Source organism: Chionomys nivalis, chromosome 1 (genome assembly GCF_950005125.1).
Source record: "Chionomys nivalis chromosome 1, mChiNiv1.1, whole genome shotgun sequence".
Classification (NCBI taxonomy): Eukaryota; Metazoa; Chordata; class Mammalia; order Rodentia; family Cricetidae; genus Chionomys; species Chionomys nivalis.
In genome coordinates, this window is record NC_080086.1 from 34,680,464 (window position 1) to 34,699,824 (window position 19,361).

The window sequence follows — 19,361 nt, forward strand, 5'->3', positions numbered from 1 at the left end:
GTTTCAGACCTCTAACTGAGTTTTTGAGGCCTCGCTGCTTTCTTCCTATAGTTTTCATTTGTTGTCATCTCTTTGTTTATCGTGTTTGAGTCTAGACTGATGAGGACTGGAAAAATGGGACAGAGCTTAAATGTGGGAGGAAAAGAGGAGCGCACAACAGAGATGATGGCACATGCCTGTGAGCCCAACACTCGGGAGACAAAGGCAGGAAGATTGCCACAAATCCAAGGCCATTCTGCTCTATAGTGAGTTCTAGATCAGTCAGGACTAGATGATGAGACCCTGTCTCAAAAGTAAAAGGGGTGAGGATAAAGTCACCCACATCTTATTCATTAAGATAAGCACACATCTGTTGGCTTGATTTGCAGTCAGTTAGTTTTCCATATCCATGGCTCCGCATGCTCGGACCCAGCCAACCAAGGGGTGAAAAACAGACAAACTGTGCCTATACTGAACACAGATGGCTGTTTAATTATCGTATTACTAACAACACCAAGGATGAATTATGTAGCATTCACACTGTAGTAAATATCACAAACAATCTAGAGGTGCTTTAAATAACATAGAAATCCCAGGTGGGAGGGCAAGGCCAATGGGGGTCTGAGCAACATGAATACAGTTTCTATAGGACATGTGACCTCAGCTTAGCTTCACAATCATGAAGACAAGTGGGAAAGCGTTCCAGGCCATAGACACACAGCAGCAGTCACCCAAACACCACGGACAGAGATGATACACCGTTGTGCTTGGTGGACTCTCTCTCTATAAGATGGCACGTCATGGAACTTGGTTGCCTCTTCAGGAAAGCTTCCCTGGGCAGCAGCTTCCCTGAGCAGTAGGGTTCAGTCAGAAAATACGAAGAGGGCCGGGCGGTGGTGGCGCACGCCTTTAATCCCAGCACTCGGGAGGCAGGCGGATCTCTGTGAGTTCGAGACCAGCCTGGTCTACAAGAGCTAGTTCCAGGACAGGCTCCAAAACCACAGAGAAACCCTGTCTCGAAAAAAAAAAATACGAAGAGGACAGTGACACGGAAAGTTAGGGGCCGCTGTCCTAATCTGCAGCCAGGCAAAGTGAGATCACTGAGAACATCCACCAGAGTGACAGTGGTCCTGGCTCCTTCCAGCCAGAGGCCCTACAGCTTGTGTTTACTCCTCACAGACAGCAGCGATGAGGACCAGCACTCCAGAGGTCCCAGGGAACATCGAAGGAAGGCCCACAGGGACGGCTCTCCTGGTAGGCGGCAGGCTCCCCACCTTTCCTTTGCTTCTTTTTTTTTTTTTTAAATATTTATTTATTTATTATGTATACAATATTCTGTCTGTATGCCTGAAGGCCAGAAGAGGGCGCCAGACCTCATTACAGATGGTTGTGAGCCACCATGTGGTTGCTGGGAATTGAACTCAGGACCTTTGGAAGAGCAGGCAATGCTCTTAACCACTGAGCCATCTCTCCAGCCCCTTTCCTTTGCTTCTTTTTTTTTTTTTTTTTTTGGTTTTTCAAGACAGGGTTTCTCTGTGGCTTTGGAGCCTGTCCTGGAACTAGCTCTGTAGACCAGGCTGGTCTCGAACTCACAGAGATCCGCCTGCCTCTGCCTCCCGAGTGCTGGGATTAAAGGCGTGCGCCACCATCGCCCGGCTAAATTTTTTTTTTTTTTTTTTTTTTTTTTTTTTTTGCTTTTTCGAGACAGGGTTTCTCTGTGGTTTTTTGGAGCCTGTCCTGGAACTAGCTCTTGTAGACCAGGCTGGTCTCGAACTCACAGAGATCCGCCTGCCTCTGCCTCCCAAGTGCTGGGATTAAAGGCGTGAGCCACCACCGCCCGGCTTCCTTTGCTTCTTGAATCACTGTGGAACTTAGTGGGGCTGTGTGAGAAGGTTTCTCACGAAGTGCTGTCTGTAACCATATGAACGGGAAATAGTCTACTTAACACCCTATAACAGCTACAACAGCCAGACAGAAGTGGAAAGCTGGGCTCTGTCTTGGCGATAGTCATGGTTGTGGGTTTGTATGTCTTGAGGCAGGGTTTCACTGTGTGGCCTTGGCTATTCTAGAACTTACTACGTAGACCAGGTTGGCCTCGAACTCACATAGATCCTCTGCCTCTGCCCCGAGTGCTGGGGAGAGTGTGTGCCATCACACCCTGATTTGTTTGTTTTTGATGATCATTTCTCTAGCTCTGGCACGATAAGTGGCAAGTCACAGAACTCACTTCACCTCAAATGTATGTGTAAAACATCTTCCCCAAAACAGGAAGAAGGGGGCTGGTGAGCTGGCTTAGCAGGTTAAAGGCACCTGCCACCAAGCTTGATGACCTGAACTGCATGCCTGGGACCCACGTAGGAGAGAACTGACTTCCAAAACTGACCTCTGACCTCCACATGCACACTGTGGCCGAGCTCCATGCCCCCACACAAATAAATAAATATTAAAAAGAATAGTTTACAGAACAGGAAAGCATAAAGATATTGATAGTAATTATAATAGTGAAGTTGTGAGGTTTATTTATTTATTAATTTATTGCAATACTAGGGTGGTACCTGGGGTTCATGCAAGTATTTTTTCCACTGAGCTACATTGAGCTACAACCTCAACACTCCCCCTTTTGAAAAATGTATCATCAGGCAGTGGTGGTGCATGCCTTTAATCCCAGCACTCGGGAGGAAGAGGCAGATGGATTGCTGTGAGTTTGAGGCCAGCCTGGTCTACAAGAGCTGGTTCCAGGACAGGCTCCAAAGCCACAGAGAAACCCTGTCTTGAAAAACCAAAAAACCAAAAAAAAAAAAAAAAAAAAAAAAAAAAAAAGGAAAAAGAAAAATGTATCACTTATGTATGTTATGTATGTGAGTGTTTTGTCTGCATGTGTGTGTGTGTACCATATGCCCATAGAGGCCAAAAGAGGGCATCTGATCCCCTGGAACTGGAGTCACAGATTGTTCTGAGTCAACTTGTGGGTGGGGGCTGGGAGCTGAACCTGGGTCCTCTGCAAGAGCAGCCAGTGCTCTTAACCTCTGAGCCATCTTTCTAGTCCTGGGAAATTACTTTTGCCAAACAAACAAACAATAAACAAATAAATGTTGTAGAAAGACAGGAGCATCAGGGAAAGAATGGAAATTAATGAACAAATGTCTATTACAGAGCCTGGTGTGCAAAGTGCTTGGTAAACGCTACTTACAATACTGGAGTTGATCCTGGGTTCTATTTCTAGAGGTACAACTTAGCCGGGGATCTGGGTATGTAGCTCAAGGCAGAGTCTGTGCTTAGCACGTAGAAGCCCGATCTCCAACGCCAATAATGATGATGATGAATAAACAAAACAACAACAAATTTAAAAAAAAATCAAGCACACCAGGAATTCGGGTTCTACAAGAGACCTGTAGGTTTGGTAGAATCATTTTACTTTTTGTTTTTCCCTCCATCATGAACATCCCTGTGCTGGGGTCAGATCAGTGTCTCACATGCGCTAGGCAAGCTCTCTCCCGCTAAGCTGCTCCCTGAGCTGTCCGCGAACCTTTGAGCCTCAGCTGCCTTGCCTGCAGAATAGATAGGCGTGCCCTGATGCCCTCTCTGTACTCTCTCCCTGAGAACCAAAGGGAAACATTCAATATCAATTACTTAGTGCACCACTGGCACACCTTAGAGATTAATGAATGACAAATATTCTTATATAAAATTTAAGGGCTGGAGAGATGGCTCAGTGGTTAAGAGCATTACCTGCTCTTCCAAAGTCCTGAGTTCAATTCCCAGCAACCACATGGTGGCTCACAACCATTTGTAATAAGGTCTGGTGCCCTCTTCTGGCCTGCAGACATACACACAGACAGAATATTGTATACATAATAAAATAAAATAAAGTTTATTAAAAAATTAAAGGTTGCCGGGCGGTGGTGGCGCACGCCTTTAATCCCAGCACTTGGGAGGCAGAGGCAGGTGGATCTCTGTGAGTTCGAGGCCATCCTGGTCTAGAAAAGCTAGTTCCAGGACAGGAACTAAAAGCTACGGAGAAACCCTGTCTCGAAAATCCAAAATAAAATAAAATAAAAAATAAAAAATTAAAGGTTAATTTATTTATGTGTAGGTGTGTTTTGCTTGCCTGTATGTATATGTACCATGTACATACATGCCTATGCCCTCAGAGGCCAGAAGAGGGTTCAGATCGCCTGAAAATAGAATTACAGGAAATTGTGAGCTGCCACGTGGGTGCTGGGAACTGAGCCTGGGTCCTGCCAGATCAGCCAGCACTCTTAACCTCTGAGCCATCTCTCCCACGGGCATTAACTACTCTTGACTGCCTCAGGTCCAGTCAGACATGCAGTTTCATGTCAGTAACAGAACATAGTAACCTAGGAGGCACCGAGGGTAAGGCCCTGTGATTCTGTTTTCCTTTTGGAGACCAGATGTGGGAGGAGGGAGGTGGCGCTCGGACACTGGGGAGAGTTACCAAGGTTTGTCCCCACAGGTGCTGACCATGGGGACCTGGAGGTGCTGAAGGATGAGCTCCAGCTCTATGGAGGTGACCGCTTGTCCCCTGGCTTTGGGGAAGAGACTCATGAGGGCTGAGGACCGGTGGGCAGGACAAGGGGCGGAGTCTCATGATCCAAAGACTCCCAATCAGACAGATGAGGTAGCCAGGCTGCAGCAATCCAGGCAGCACTGGGGTGCCTTCTGCCATGATTACAGCAATTCGAGGACAGTCAGTCTTCACTGCTGACTGGAACCCTGACTTTCAGCGTGGTGTCGACTGGTCACCCACAGATCTGGGCTCCAGTTTTACCATCAGCAAAATGGGTGTGACCCACTCCCTCTCTTGGAACCCTGCACTGTTTAAGAAAGGCTCAGATCCCGCATCCCCGTTTATGAACTGTTTCCCAGAGCCCTGTGTGATGGCAAGGAGGTGCAGAAAAAACAGAGATGAATGTAAACAACAGGGGCTTTGGTCAGCAGCACTGCAATGGGGCAGGGAAGTCTGCAGACTGACTTAGTTCATCAAAGAGCCCCCAGATGCACACTACCCAGTGAGAGAGTCAGTTCCCCAATACCCGCCTAACCCCAACTCCTGGTGATGACCAGAGAAACAGCAAGAAACACTGGTACACTCAGAGTGAGAAGATCCACACTGTACATATTGGACTATGGCACATGGCTGCCTCTGAGCACGGGCACTGCGGATGATCTTCGTGTTGTCTTATTTGCTTATCTAAATTTATTTATTCATTTATTTGAACACTAGAGACTGAACTAAAGGATTTTTGTTGTTATTTTGATTTTAGAAAGATTTTCATTTTTTCTTTATTTTAAAGATTTGTTTTATTTTGTGTTTGAGTGTTTTGCCTACATATATATCTGTGTACTATGTGGATGTCTGTGGAGGCTAGAAAAGGGAGTTGGATCTCTTAGAATTAGAGTTACAAACAGATTAGAGCTGCTATAAGGGTGGGGACCAAACCCAGGTCCTCTGAAAGAGGAGCTATTTCTCCTGTACCACATGTTTATATGTATGTGTCTGACTTTAGGCATATGAGTGCAGTGCCAGAAGAGGCCAGCAGAGGGCATCAGATCCCCTGAAGCTGGTACTACAGGAGGTTGTGAGCATCTAGTACACTCTCCAGCCACGATTTTGCTTTGTTTAAAGTAAAAAGTACTAGCTTTCCACGACTTGAGGTGATGGGGTAACTGCCAACTAGATGGAGCAGGAACCCTTTGTCTGCTCCAGTCCCTATCCAGCCTATACCAGATCACGTAGTCTCCACGTAGCCTGCCTTCCTCCATAGCGCTCCTCAGGAGAGCACCATCGTGTGTGTGCTCACTGATTCTCCTTCCATGCAGGTGCTGCTGGGGAAATGGTGCTTGCTGGGGAGTCAGGTGAGTCGCCAGGAAATGGAGGGGGTCAAGGATCCTGGAGTTGAGTGATGTCTCTCAGGGTCATGACAGAGACGTGGGAACTCCAGGGAACTGCAGGGACCTGGCTGCATGCAACAGGCAGGAGAGGAGTTGTGGGATGTTGGAATGGGGGTCCAGGCAAGAGGAAGCAGATATCAGCCAACTGGGAAAGGTCCCTTGGATCCCATGGCAGGAAAATTACCTAGAGTCTTTTCTTAGTCACCTCCGGGTGACTAGTCACAGGGGTGAAAGCCCTTGGCAAGGAGCTTTGGCCAACCTGGCACTAACATTGAGTTTCTCATTTCCAGGACTCCGAAGGAGAGGTTCCGGCTCAACGGGGGGTAAATATATAAGCTCCAAGAACAGCAGGAGGCTGTGTGGATTCCAGAGGGGCCAGAAAGGACCACAAATGGCCTGAGAGAGTGGGCCAGTTCTAGCAGGAATGTCAACACCCCCATGATTCGAAAAGAAGTCTCCATCAGAGGGGAAATGGAAGGAAGAACAGGGCTTGGCCTATAGAGGGATGAGGAAATCAGTGAGGGTCCAGGGGGCAGCCACTCCTACCTTCAGGGTCCTGCCTCTTGCTCCTGCTGTGAGAACTGTCTGATCCACAAACACGGAGCAATCAAGTCTCTAAGGCCAGAGCAGTGAGCTACAAAACACATCTCTCTCTTTTTCTCTCTTAAGGAGAAGTGGAGGCCTCTCAGTTAACAAGGCTGAACATAAAGAAGGATGGTAAGTAAGTCGGTGGTCAGGAGCCGTGCTCACCTAGCTGGTCCAGATTTCTGCGTGTGTTTGATGGCTGGCAGCTAGAATGACGGTAACCCCAGTCAGCTCTGCCAAGGGCCTCACAGTTAGCAAAGTCCTCAGCTCTAGTCACCTGGGGGTGTGGGGGTAGGGTACAAGCAGCGATGCCTATCTCTTCATGTAGAAACTGAGCCCATGGTTGGTGGGGGCCTGACAGCTAATGAAGTGGAATGTCCTGGGCTTGACAGCCAGTCTTACACTCTGAAAACACGGGGAGATGATAAATGTTTCTCATGCCCTGTGGCGGGGCATAGTTAGGCTGTGGGGTTCATGAATTTCCACTGAAGAAGTGATGAGAGCTTCAGGCCTTCCTCTGCTCCAAGCCTGAATCCATGAGGACTTCCTGGAAGATCATGAGAGTAGGAAAGGGAGACCTTGGTTTTTGATTTGTTTATAAGATTAAGAAAAATATTTATATGAGCGTCTGTGTCCAAGGAGGCCAGAAGAGGGTGTCAGAGCCCTTGGAGCTAGAGTTACAGGTGGCTGGCTGGCTGGAGGCTGGGTGGTGTGATCGAACTTGGGTTTCTGCAATAGCAGTACTCACTGCTGAACTAACTCTCTGGTCCCTCACCATGTTTTCTGATTAAGCAAATAGTAGTTGTTCTAGAAAAAGCTTGAGTTATTTCCAAAGCTCCCCCGACATTCCTATTTTTCAGGAAATTAGAACCCTGGGCTTATGCCTTCTCTTAGTCTTGGTCCCTGACCACCATAGCACACTGTTTGGCTGAGGGTGGGGATAGGCTCATTGGACGGAAACCCAGGGTCTCAAAGTACAGGCCATGTCTGCCTTGTTTCGAGAATGGTAGGGCATGTTATGCCCCAAAGGAAGAAGGCAATCCCTCTGCCTCTGGAACCCAGAGCCTTTGATTCCGTCTTGACCTTGCTCATTTCCTCTGAGAAAGACCCTTCCCCAGGCAGCAGGGTTTGCTCGCCCTGGTCTAAGTTGACTTTTGCTTTGTTTAGTGTGTGGGAGGCAGTGTTTTATTGTCTATGTAACCCAGACTGACCTCAAACTTGGGTCCTTTGTCCTCAGCCTCCGCATTACTGGGTCACAAGTGTGCACCACCATTCCTGACTTTCCTTAACTCTTTGTATTCCCCTTGTCTGAGAAATTAGGGAGACCACCATTGACCCTGGTGACATCCCTACCTCAGTGCCCAGCATCCCGAGGTCCAACCTCTCTCACGCCTGTTAGCCTCAGAGCTTTGCACTCCGTGTCTTTGCATGTTTCACAATTGTTTTTAATGCTCACTCAACAAATGAGCCCCTGAACACCCTGTGTGGCTGCTCTAGCTGCTGATTTTCCTTGGGCAGGAAGCTGACTGGGATTCTCCTTCTCGAAGACCTAGAGCCCAGGGAGCAGGGGATAATAAACACAGAGATAAAGCCCAAGCTGCATGGCTGTGCATGTTCCAAAAATAACAAAGAGAGATAGCACTCAAAAGGGGACTCCTAGGGTGCTATTTAATCCTACTTGGTTAGAAGCAGGAGCACCATCATTTTTAAAACAAGAAGAGACTGGCTGGCTGGTCCAGCAGTTAAATGCATTTCCTCTTTGTCAGAGGACTGGAGTTTGGATCCCGGCACTCATATCAGGTCCTCACAAATGTCTGTAACTCCAGCTCCAGGGATCTGATTTACCCTTCTGACATCGGTGGGCACTTGATGCACGCTTATGTGAGGGCATGCATGTACCCACACACAAATAAAATAAAAAGTAGAGCAGTTGGGCATGGTGGCACACACTTTAATCCCAGCACTAGGCTGGCAGAGGCAGTGAGACTTCTATGAGCTCCAAGACAGCCAGGGTGACACAGTGGAACATTGTTTCAAACAGACAGACAAACAAACAAATAGATAAATAAATAGCTGGGCATCGTGGTACATGCTCTGGAGGCTGAGGCAGGTGGATCTCTGTGATATAAAGGCCAGCTTGGTCTACACAGAGAGTTTCAAGTTATCCAGGGTTACAGAATAAAATGAACAACACACACATAAAAGCAAGAGAACAGGCGGCATGGGATCATGGCACACACCTGTAACCCTAGTACTCTGAACGTTGAAGCAGAAGAATCCTAAATTGAAGGTAATCCCGGGCTGCAAAGAGGAGAGAGAGAGAGAGAGAGAGAGAGAGAGAGAGAGAGAGAGAGAGAGAGAGAGAGAGAGAGAGAGAACCAGCCTCCACCCTTTCTTGTAGATGAGTTTTTCCATTTCGTCCTCCTCTGCTTTGCCATTGGAGCCTTGCTGGTGTGCTATCACTACTACGCAGGTGAGCCTCCCTGGGGACCTGGGAAGGGGCTGCATGGGAGAACAGGGTGTTGACCTACAGCCCAAAGGCTCACTTCACTGTTCTTTCCCTGCTGCCTTTGAAGACTGGTTCATGTCCCTCGGGGTCGGTCTGCTCACCTTCGCCTCCCTGGAGACCATCGGCATCTACTTCGGGCTGGGTAAGTGGTCCTGTGGGAAAGCTCCACAGACCCGCAGGCTCCTGGAGGGAGGGGTGGTGGCTGGCCATCACACTTGCCAAGAGTCGTGATCTAAACTTTTTTGTAAAAAAAAAAAAAATCAGTTCCTTATGTTTGTGTTTTCTTCCTGACCGCATGTGAGGTCAGTGAGAGGTCCTTGGCAGAACCTTGTGGAAAAAAGGGGGGGCAGTCCCACAAAAACAGTTTAAAGTAGCAAACACGCATAGCTCCTCAGATACTGAAAACAAGCGAGGGGAGCCAGGCATCAAGGTTGCTGGGTTTCCTGTCCCTGTTATTACTGCCTGTGACTCTTTTCCGTGTAATAGCCACAGCACTGTTATTGACGTTAGCCTAAAATTGTATGTTAGGGCTTTGTTTGCGTGGGGTGTGCCTCGGTCCTGGGGCATCAGGGAGTGAGCCTGACCCTGGGGCCCTTGAGGGGTCACCATCCCGACCAACATCTCCCCTTGCTTCTGAGCAGTGTACCGGATCCACAGGGTGCTTCAGGGCTTCATTCCCCTCCTGCAGAAGTTCAGACTGCCAGGTAATGGTGCTGCACATACCCCTATCCTAACTCTCCTGATGGGGACTTTCTTCTCTGAAAGAGGACTGCTGTCTAGGAACAGTCCTGGAGGCAGGAGCTCAGGTTCTGCCTCTGTTCAGTGACCCCAGACAGATCTTTTCTGTGCTGGCAATGGAGCCCAAGCGCCGCAGCATGCTAGACAAGCCACAGTTCAGCTGTCCGTAGCCTCTTTAAGCCTTGGGTTTCTCCACTGGAAAATTGGTATAATTTTTACTGCATCAGGCAGCCCATCAAGTAAGGAAGGGTGCAGAGAGCTGTAAGCATAAACACTGAAGGAAAGCAAGGAGCCTGCACTCCCCAAATGCTACTTCCTCCCTGGCTGTGTTAAGTAACTTTGTAGTTGCCTTTGACATAGCCTGGGCTAAAGTAGAGTCTCTGTGAGTGCACATGTGTGCGTGAGTGTGTATGTGTGTGTCTCAGTGTGTGCATGTGCATGCGTGCGTGTGCATGTGTGTGTGTGTGTATGTGTGGCTAGGATGGGACCCAAGGCTTCACATATGCTAAGAAACTGCTCTGCTATAGAGCCATACTCCCACCCATTGTCTTTGACTCACAGCCCAGCAACTTTGCATTTGGTGCTGTTGTGCCTCAGAGTCTGGAAGCCAGGCAGGGGTAGTGTGTCTCTGTGCTGGGGGTGGGGTGGGGGACCCCGGGGACCCACAGTGCCTTCAGGGAGGACCACATGCCACCTTCCCTGTGTTGTTGGACATTTGAGGTGGTGGTGGGGCAGGACTCGACTGCCTGAAGGATCCTATATCATCTTGCCGCCTTTGCCTTTCAGGGTTCAGGAGAACTGATTGAGAACTCTGTCTGATGGTGTCTGAGCCAGGTCCCAATGTGACCACTGTAACCACTGCCATACCTGAGCCCAGAAGACAGAATGTCATGCTGGAAGGCACCAGGAGGCCACGCCTGCAATAAAGAGCTCTTTCCTTCCCTGTGGTCTCAGTGTTAGCACCAGTGGGCAGGCTCTCACTCTGCAGATTAACACACAGTCTCCAGGGGGCCAAGAGAAGGGGTGGCATCTAAATGAGCAAGAAGGATTGGGGACACCACTGATCTTAGGGCCCCACAGGCTGGCATCTGTGGGTTTGGGTTTTTCTCAGGTCCTCAGGCCATGCTCACAGTTCCTGCAGAGTCTTCCTGGGACAGAGAGTCTACTGCCCAGAGGTAGGGAGCTATCAGACTGTGTCCCCAGGGGAACCTGTTGCAGGTAAGATGTCTGGGACTAAAGCTGTGACCCCATCACCCAGTGACTAGCCTGTTGCCCTTGGACTCCTTCAAAACCCAAATAAACATTCTGTTCTCTATGCTAAAAGGAGTGGACTAAATATTCCTTTAGGTTTCTTCTTTGTCTCTGCCTTCTCGAGGGGTGGGATTAAAGGCATGCGCCACCACCGCCCAGCAGACCTATAATTCTTAACACCTATATAGCTTAAAGAGTAAGGCCTCATATTAGAATATTAAACAATCTTTAAACAACTGTGCAGCAAATGAGAACAATGTATAAGTATCTTGATCAGAGGTAGAAATGTATAGTGCAATATGATAACTATATCCTAAAACTGTATCAATATACAAAATATCTTAAGCAGAGGTCAAAGCATACATGCATACAATATGACAAAATAACTTTGCATAGGTATAGAAATATTGTAAACAGAAGTAGGAGCATATTCAATATAACAAATATAATTTGAATTTGTATCAATATACAAGAATCTATGCCAATGTAAATTGTATAAATAATATCTCACAAGTATTCACACTATTAGTCGCTATTATTAGTGTGAGTAAACTCACACTAATCGACCTATTATTCAATGACAAGCTAGAGAACACACAAAGAGACCATATATGTCATTATACACCTGTAACTCCAGCATTCAGAAGACAAAGGCAGGAAAGTCACTGCAAGCTGGGGGCTAGCCTAGTCTACATAGGAAGTTCCAAGTTGAAAATGGCTGCTTAATGATATTGCTTTTTTTTTTTTTTTTTTTTTTTTTTGTCTTTTTGAGACAGGGTTTTTCTGTAGCTTTGGAGCCTGTCCTGAAACTCGCTTGAGACTGTTTTTTAGGGGTTAAAAAAAATGATGAAATCTATTACTTCTTATTCTAAGTTGAAAAATTAGTTAAAAAACACACAGAAAGAGAGACCAGAATAAGACTATAAGAAATGATTGAGGGCTGAATGGGTGGGTGGCTCAGCAGTTAAGAGAACCGGCTGCTCTTGCAGGACCTGAGTCTGGTTCCTGAGGCGGTGGTTTGAATGGCCAGGGCCCCCATAAGCTCCTATGTTTTAATATTTTGTCACCAGTTGGATAAGGAAGTGTTGCCTTGTTGGAGGAGGTGGGTCACTGTAGGTCAGGCTTGAGGTTTTGAAAGACTGGCATCATACCAGTGTGCCCTTTCCCAGGGTGCCCTTTCTCTCAGTCTCCTACCTGCAGACCAGGATGCGAGCTGTCCCCACCACCATGTCTTTGCTCAGCCATCATGGACTCTAACCCCCTGAAAGTGTAAGCTTAGGCTAAACACTTTCTTTCACAAGCTGTCTTAGTCATGGTGTTCTACCCCAGCACTAGAAGAGTAACTAAGGCGGCGCCCATCACTCACATGGCAGTGCACAACTGTCTGTAACTCCTCCTGGGGGTCCAGTGTGCCCTTCTGGTTTCCATGGGCACTGCATGTACATGGTGCACATACAGACAAGCAGATACACAAACACATTCATTATAAAAATTTTGAGAATGAGAAAAAAATCTCTTAAAAAGTGAAACAGGGGAGCAGGAGAGATGTTTCTGTTGTGGAGCTGCGGGCTGCGTTCCTGCCGCCCCAGCTCCTGGTCGCCTGGCTAGCTTATGCCCCGAAATAACAACACACAAACGGTATTCTTTTAAACACTGCATGGCCCATTAGCTCTAGCCCTTACTGGCTAATTCTCATATCCTGATCAACCTATCTCTAATAATCTGTGTAGCACCAGTCTTACCGGGAAAGATTCAGCATGTCTGACCTGGCGGCTTGCTTCATCGCATCTGCCTCTGAAAGGAGCTGCCCTGCATCTGAGCTCACTTCCTCTTCCTCCCAGCATTCTATTCTGTTTACTCCACCCACCTAAAGGCTGGCCAATCAAATGGGCCAAGGCAGTTTCTTTATTAGCCAATGACCTTCCTCCATCATGTTTCAGTGTTTAAAAGCACTGATTGCTCTTCCAGAGGACTTAGGTTCAATTCCCAGCAACCACACGGCAGCTCACAACTGTCTGTAACTCCGAGATCTGACATCCTCACACAGATATAGATGCAGGCAAAACATCAATGCACATAAAATAAAGATAAATTATTTTTTTAAAAGTGAAATGGGGTTGGAGAGATTGTTCGGCAGTTAAGAGCACTTGTTCTTGCACAGGACCCAGGTTCGATTCCCAGCACCCACATAGTAATTTATAGTCATCCCTAACACCAGTTCCAGGAGATCTGGTGGTTTCTGGTGGTCTCTTTGGGCACTGCACTCATGTGACTTGTAAACAGAGACTGCTCGTTCTTTTCCTGGCCACCCAGACCTGAATAATCACACAGAAACTATATTAGTTACAACACTGCTTTGCCAACAGCTCAGGCATAATTCTAGCTAGCTCTTATATCTTAAATTAACCCATTTTTTTTTATTTTGTATTTTACAATGAGGCTCATGGTTTGTTAACTCTTGCTTTTTTTTTTTTTCTAGACAGGGTTTCTCCATAGTTTTTGGTTCCTGTCCTGGAACTAGCTCTTGTAGACCAGGCTGGCCTCGAACTCACAGCGATCTGCCTGCCTCTGCCTCCCGAGTGCTGGGATTAAAGGCATGTGCACCACCACTGCCCGGCTAACTCTTGCTTCTTGGAAAGCTACATGGCATCTGCCTGACTCTGCCTTCATTCTTCCTCTATCTCTGCTTGGAATTCCCATCTTGCTGTATTTTGCCCTTCCATAGGCCAAAGCAGCTTCTTTGTTAGCCAATGGTAATAAAAGATATTATAACATACAGAGGGGAATCCCACATCATGACCTCCAAGGACATGAGCACCCATGTGGTGGGACACAGATACACTTTCAGACAAATCACTCATACACATAAAACAAATAAATCTAAAGAGAAAAAAGAAATAAATTAAAAGTTTGAGATAGGATTACCATATGATCCAGAAGCTTCACTTCTGGGAATATATACAAAAGATATATACTTTTTAAGGATTTATTTATTATGTATACAGTGTTCTGACTGCATGTATGCCTGCATGCCAGAAGAGGGCATCAGATCTCATTACAGATGGTTGTGAGCTACCATGTGGTTGCTGGGAATTGAACTCAGGACTTCTGCAAAAGCAGAAAGTGCTTTTAACTACTGAGCTGTCTCTTCAGCCCCCACAGGGGATATTTTAAGAACTGTTTCAACACCTGCATTCATAACAGAAACATTCATAATAGGCTAGTTGTAAGAGCAGGCCTGTAGTACCAGCACTTAGGAGGCTGAGGCACGAGGGTCACCGGCCTGAGGCTAACCTGAGCTATATAGCAAGATCCTGTTTCAAAAAGTCAAAATTATAAAAGTGATAAAATACATTTTTAGAAAATAAACTGTAGGGGCTGAAGAGATATGCCGGTCAGTAAAGTGCTCCCCAAGTGACCACGAGGACCCAAGTTCAGTTTCAAGCACTAGCATAAAAAATGAGGAGTGTCAAATAGTGCCAGACTGGGGTGGGAGGCAGAGACAGGCGGATCTCTGCGGCTTGCTGTCCAGCCAGGTAACCAGCCAGACCCTTTTCTTGGTAAGACACTCTGTCCCTAAAACAAAGTGGTTGGCTTTGGACTGTTATGCATAACTGTGCCACGCACATAAATACACTTGCACATCCATGTAGAAGCCAAAAACTTAAAATTTAAGAAGAAAAAAATTTGAGAGAACAGGTATGGCACATACCTTTAATCCCAGCTCTTAGGAAGCAGACACAGCTCTGTGAGTTTTAGGCCAGCCAGGGCTATAGAGTAAGACCTTGTTTCAACAAAACAAATAAAATACTTTAAGAAGTTAAAATTACAGACCAACAGTTGAATGTTTGCATACAAGAGGTACTGGATTTGGGGGCTGGAGAGCTGACTCAGTGGTTAAGAGCAGTGATTGTTCTTCCAGAGGATCCAGGTTCATTTCTCAGAACCCACATGGAAGCTTACAACTGTCTGTAACTTCAGCTCCAGGGGATCCAACACCCTCACACAGACATACATGCAGAAAAAACACCAATGCTCATAAATATATAAATAATACATAAGTTATTTAAAAAAAAGAAGTCCTGTATTTGAATGCCTAGCACTCAAAAGAAAAACATTAGAATGGCAGAATCTATGATTTACCATGGCTTTTTAAAATCTCAAAATTTTTTTAGGTTTGTTTTTTTGAGACAGGATTTTTCTGTGTAGCCCTACCTGTCCTGGACCTCACTCTGTAGATCAGGCTGGTCTCAAAATCAGAAATTTCCTGTCTCTGTCTCCTGAATGCTGCGACTAAAGGTGTGCACCACCACTACCTAGCTAAAATATCAAATTATTAGTGTCCATAAAAACTGGACATGACCTACAGGTTGTAAGCCCCATGGGCATGGGGCTGCTACAGTGTTAAGCTGGAGCTGGGAGGGGAAGGAAGAACAGAATGGAAGAGAGAACTGGAGCAAGATCAAGGACGTGGCCATTTCAATCCTTGGCATCCTAGACACATTTGAGGGGCACAAGTTCAACCGACTCTGTTGCTAGTCACTTGGCCTTTGGGACCACTGTTGCCAGAGAAGGGATCAGGTGAGACAGGTTGTTGACATCCTTTTTGTCCCAGGTCTTCCAGCTCTGCTAAGGGTCTGTCAGCACAGTGTGCTGCCTCCTAGGGCCCAGCCTAGCACTGACATAGAAGGTTCTCTGCTCCTGTGTACCAGTGGAGTTCATCTACAACTCAGTGTGGCTACTTCCCAGCCTGTGGATTCTAGGTGCCCCAGTCCAAAACGGGGTCTAAAGATAAAGCATGGGATCCTGAGGTGGGTAGACAGGACTGGAAAATGGAGGGGCTTCGGTCCTTGGCCATCCTGGACCCTGGACTTCAGACTTCTGCTGTTGTTCTCACACAGGTCAAAGGGGTACCGAGTGCATCCTGAGACCATACAAACAAGCTTGCACTGAGAGAAAGGTCAAGCCCTGAGCCGTGGTAGTTATTATGTCCGTCTTCTGAAAGGGACCCAGTTCCGATGTCACTGTTTTCCAAAGCCTGGGTGTTAAATGCGTGGTCCTCTTGGTGGTACTCCTGAGAAGTGGGGAAATCTTCAGACAATGGAACCCAGAGAGCCTACCTGTGGGCAGAGGGTGACATAGCAAGATGACTTTAGAAAGATCTCTCTGGCTGCCCTCCTCTGGCTGCGGGGACACATCTCCAATTATGATCAGAATCATAACTGACAAAGACCACACTTTCCTACCAGAAGAACACTGAAGCAGACCCATGCCTGGAGACACAGGCACCTCTGACAGTCAGTTTAGCTCAGATACTCCCCAACGTGGCAGGTGGACCCACCCATCGTAGGTGGCAAGCAGAGACTTCTCCCACCCACTCTTCCCCACACCTGGGGACTTCCATGGTCTCCTTCAACCTTCCCAGCCCCCTCCTTACATGCTCTCCCACCCAGACTTTCCCTTAAAAGTCCTTGAACATTTGATCTCACCGTGATGTTGGTTTCTGGAAGGATCTAGGGTGGCGGAGCAGGCTGTCTTTCTCCCTTTTTTGTTGTTTATGACACAGTAACAAACACCAACAACTAGGGGTTTATACCTGTAAACCCAGCACTCCAAAAGTGCAGGCAAAAGGATCGGGTTTGAGATTTTTCATCCCACTACAGTGTAAACTCTCTCAGGCATTCTGAGCTATTCTGTGCTTGGTTAGGGATTCCCAGCATTCCCGCTTGCTGTCAATCAAACGCTACACCAATCTCCTGATCATAGCTATGACAATGAAAACTGTCTCCAGATGTTAACAAACGTTCCTTGGGGTTGAGGGGATAGCTCCATCCCAGTTCCTCCACCCTTGGCTAGTTTGACTGAATCCTGGCTCTAGTCTAAAGCATAGCAATTAAACAGTGGGTATTAGCCTGCTTCTGGCCTCAGAACTCAGCATGGGCATAGCCTGGCGAATAGATTGGTTAACTGAATAAATGGCAATGACGTGTGTGCTACTACAAGGGTTGGAGTAGCTCATAACTGTCCAGTTTATCCTCCCTCCCCCATAAGGAGATTATAGCAGAGAGGCGGCTTCAAGCCAGTGCAAAGATCTGGTCAAGGTTGCCTACGTATGTGTCTGTGAACCGACTGCATCCATGGGACCTGGGGAGGCCTTAAGAGGGTGTTGGATGCTCTGGAATTGGAATTACAGATGGTGTGAGCTGTCAAGTGGGCACTGGGAATCAATCTATCAATCTAGGTCCTCTGAAAGAGTGGTCAGTGCTCTATAGCAATGAGTCATTTCTCCAGACACCTGAGAGCTTTTAATTTTGTGTCCCTTTGGATTTGCCTAGCATGCATGAGAGCTTCATTTCCCAGTGTGTCACACTGAGATAGATGGCCGTTACTGCTGCAGCCTACTGAAGGCTGACGACACCTCACAAACCAAGGCAGCATGTCTTCTGCAGAACAGACTAGCCAGGATGGTGGCTCATGTCTGTATCCCCAGCTACTGGGAAGGCCACGGCAGGAGAATATTGCAAGTTCAAGGCTAGCCTGGGCTGCATAGTGAGACTCTATCAGAGAAGGTGGCTCCTGAGTATGATCCCAGAACGCAAGAGTCTGAGGCAAGAGAGTCCCTGAGCTATGCAGTAACTTCCAAGCCATCCCAGACTTGCAGAGGAAAGTCCAGTCTTAAAAAAAAAAAACCCAAGTCAGGGGCTGCAGAGAAGCTTCGATCTCTGAAGTGCTTGTCAAATACATAAGGCCTAGGATTCAATCCTAGAACCTGCATTAAAAGGCGGGGCTGGAGAGATGACTCAGCAACTAAGAGTGATTACTGTTCTTGCAGAGGGCCTGGGTTTAGTCCCTAGCAACTATATGGTGGCTCACGATCACCTGTAATTCCTCTTCTGAGGGAACGGATACCCTCTGGCCTTCTCAGATATCTGCACACATGTGGCGCACATAAACTCATACAGACACACAGATACACATAAATTTTAAAAAAAAAACAATTTTTTAAAAGACAGATCTCTCTGTTATATAGTCCTGGCTGTCCTGGAACTCACTATTTAGACCAAACTAGTCTTAAACTCAAGAGATCCACCTGCCTCTGCCCCCTGTGTGCTCCAATTAAAGGTGCACACCCACCACACCCAGTATGTTGGCTGTTCTTTTGTCAACTTGACATGAGTGAGAGTTATCTGAAAGGGAGTGAACCACAAATGAGAAAAATGCCTCCACGAGATCTGGCTGTAGGGCATTTTATCTGTTTGCTTTTGAGACAGGGTTCCTCTGTGTAACCCTGGCTGTCCTGGAATTCACTCTGCAGACCAGGCTGGCCTTGAACGCACAGAGATCCACCAAGATGTACACCACCACCACTTGGCAGTTGGGTATGTTCCTGCTTAGTGATCCATGGGGGAGGGTCCAGTCAGTTGTGGGTGGTGCCATCCCTGGGCTGGTGGTTCTGGGTTCTATAAGAAAGTAGACTGAACAAGCCATGGGAAACAAGCCAGTAAACAGCTCCCCTCCATGGCCTCTGCATCAACTCCTGCCTCCAGATTTCTACCTTGTTTGAGTTCCTGTACTGTCTTCCTTCAATTACAAGCAGTGATATGGAAGTATAAACTGAAATAAATCCTTTCTTCTTCAGTTTGCTTTCTGGTCACAGAGCCACGGTGCGGCTCTCATAGACTCAGGTGTTTGAACAGGGAGCGGCACTATTGGTGTGACTTTTTGTTTGTTTGTTTGTTTGTTTTTTGAGACAAGGTTTCTCTGTGGTTTTGGAGCCTGTCCTGGAACTAGCTATTGTAGACCAGGCTGGCCTCAAACTCACAGAGATCCGCCTGCCTCTCACCCCACATGCAGCACACACAGGTACCACACACACACACACACACACAAACACAGGTACCACCACAAACACACAGGCACCACACACACACACACATGCACATGCAAGCACCACCACCACCACGCACACCCATGTTAACTAAACCAAAAATGTCAAATAAGCAAAAAATCCACAAAGAGCAGCAACAAAAGATCAATAAGCTCCTTTTTTGAGATGAGGTCTTATTATGTGGATGAGGCTGGCCTCTTCACAGAGATCTCCCTGCCTCTGCCTCCAGAGTGCTGGGACTACATTTTTTTCTTGTTTTATTTTGTGTGTGTGATTTTGCCCTTTCTTTTCAGAGCTGGTAGCTGACTGACTACAGGTCCTTGCACTTGCTAGGCAATCGCTCTGCCACTGAGCTGAACCACCAACCTCTTGATAGACATTTCAGTTCAGATGAAAGTCAAGTAACTGATAAACACCCAAAAGCATGCTTAATATACTTTATTATAAGGGATCATCAAGCTGGGCGGTGGTGGTGCACACCTTTAATCCCAGCACTCG

The 19,361-nt window shown here is 47.0% G+C and overlaps 1 protein-coding gene across 1 annotated transcript in view; it reads left to right on the forward strand.

Annotated features, from left to right (window-relative positions):
* The window catches only part of Tmem40 (transmembrane protein 40), a 34,775-nt gene extending 24,245 nt beyond the window's left edge, over positions 1–10,530 (forward strand). The window contains exons 4-12 of the mRNA XM_057784842.1: positions 1,159–1,233; positions 4,454–4,507; positions 5,821–5,856; positions 6,183–6,215; positions 6,562–6,609; positions 8,879–8,950; positions 9,054–9,128; positions 9,628–9,690; positions 10,511–10,530. Coding sequence (XP_057640825.1) covers positions 1,159–1,233; positions 4,454–4,507; positions 5,821–5,856; positions 6,183–6,215; positions 6,562–6,609; positions 8,879–8,950; positions 9,054–9,128; positions 9,628–9,690; positions 10,511–10,530 — 476 coding nt within the window. The remainder of the gene's footprint in view (positions 1–1,158; positions 1,234–4,453; positions 4,508–5,820; positions 5,857–6,182; positions 6,216–6,561; positions 6,610–8,878; positions 8,951–9,053; positions 9,129–9,627; positions 9,691–10,510) is intronic.
* Positions 10,531–19,361: the final 8,831 nt, after the last annotated feature.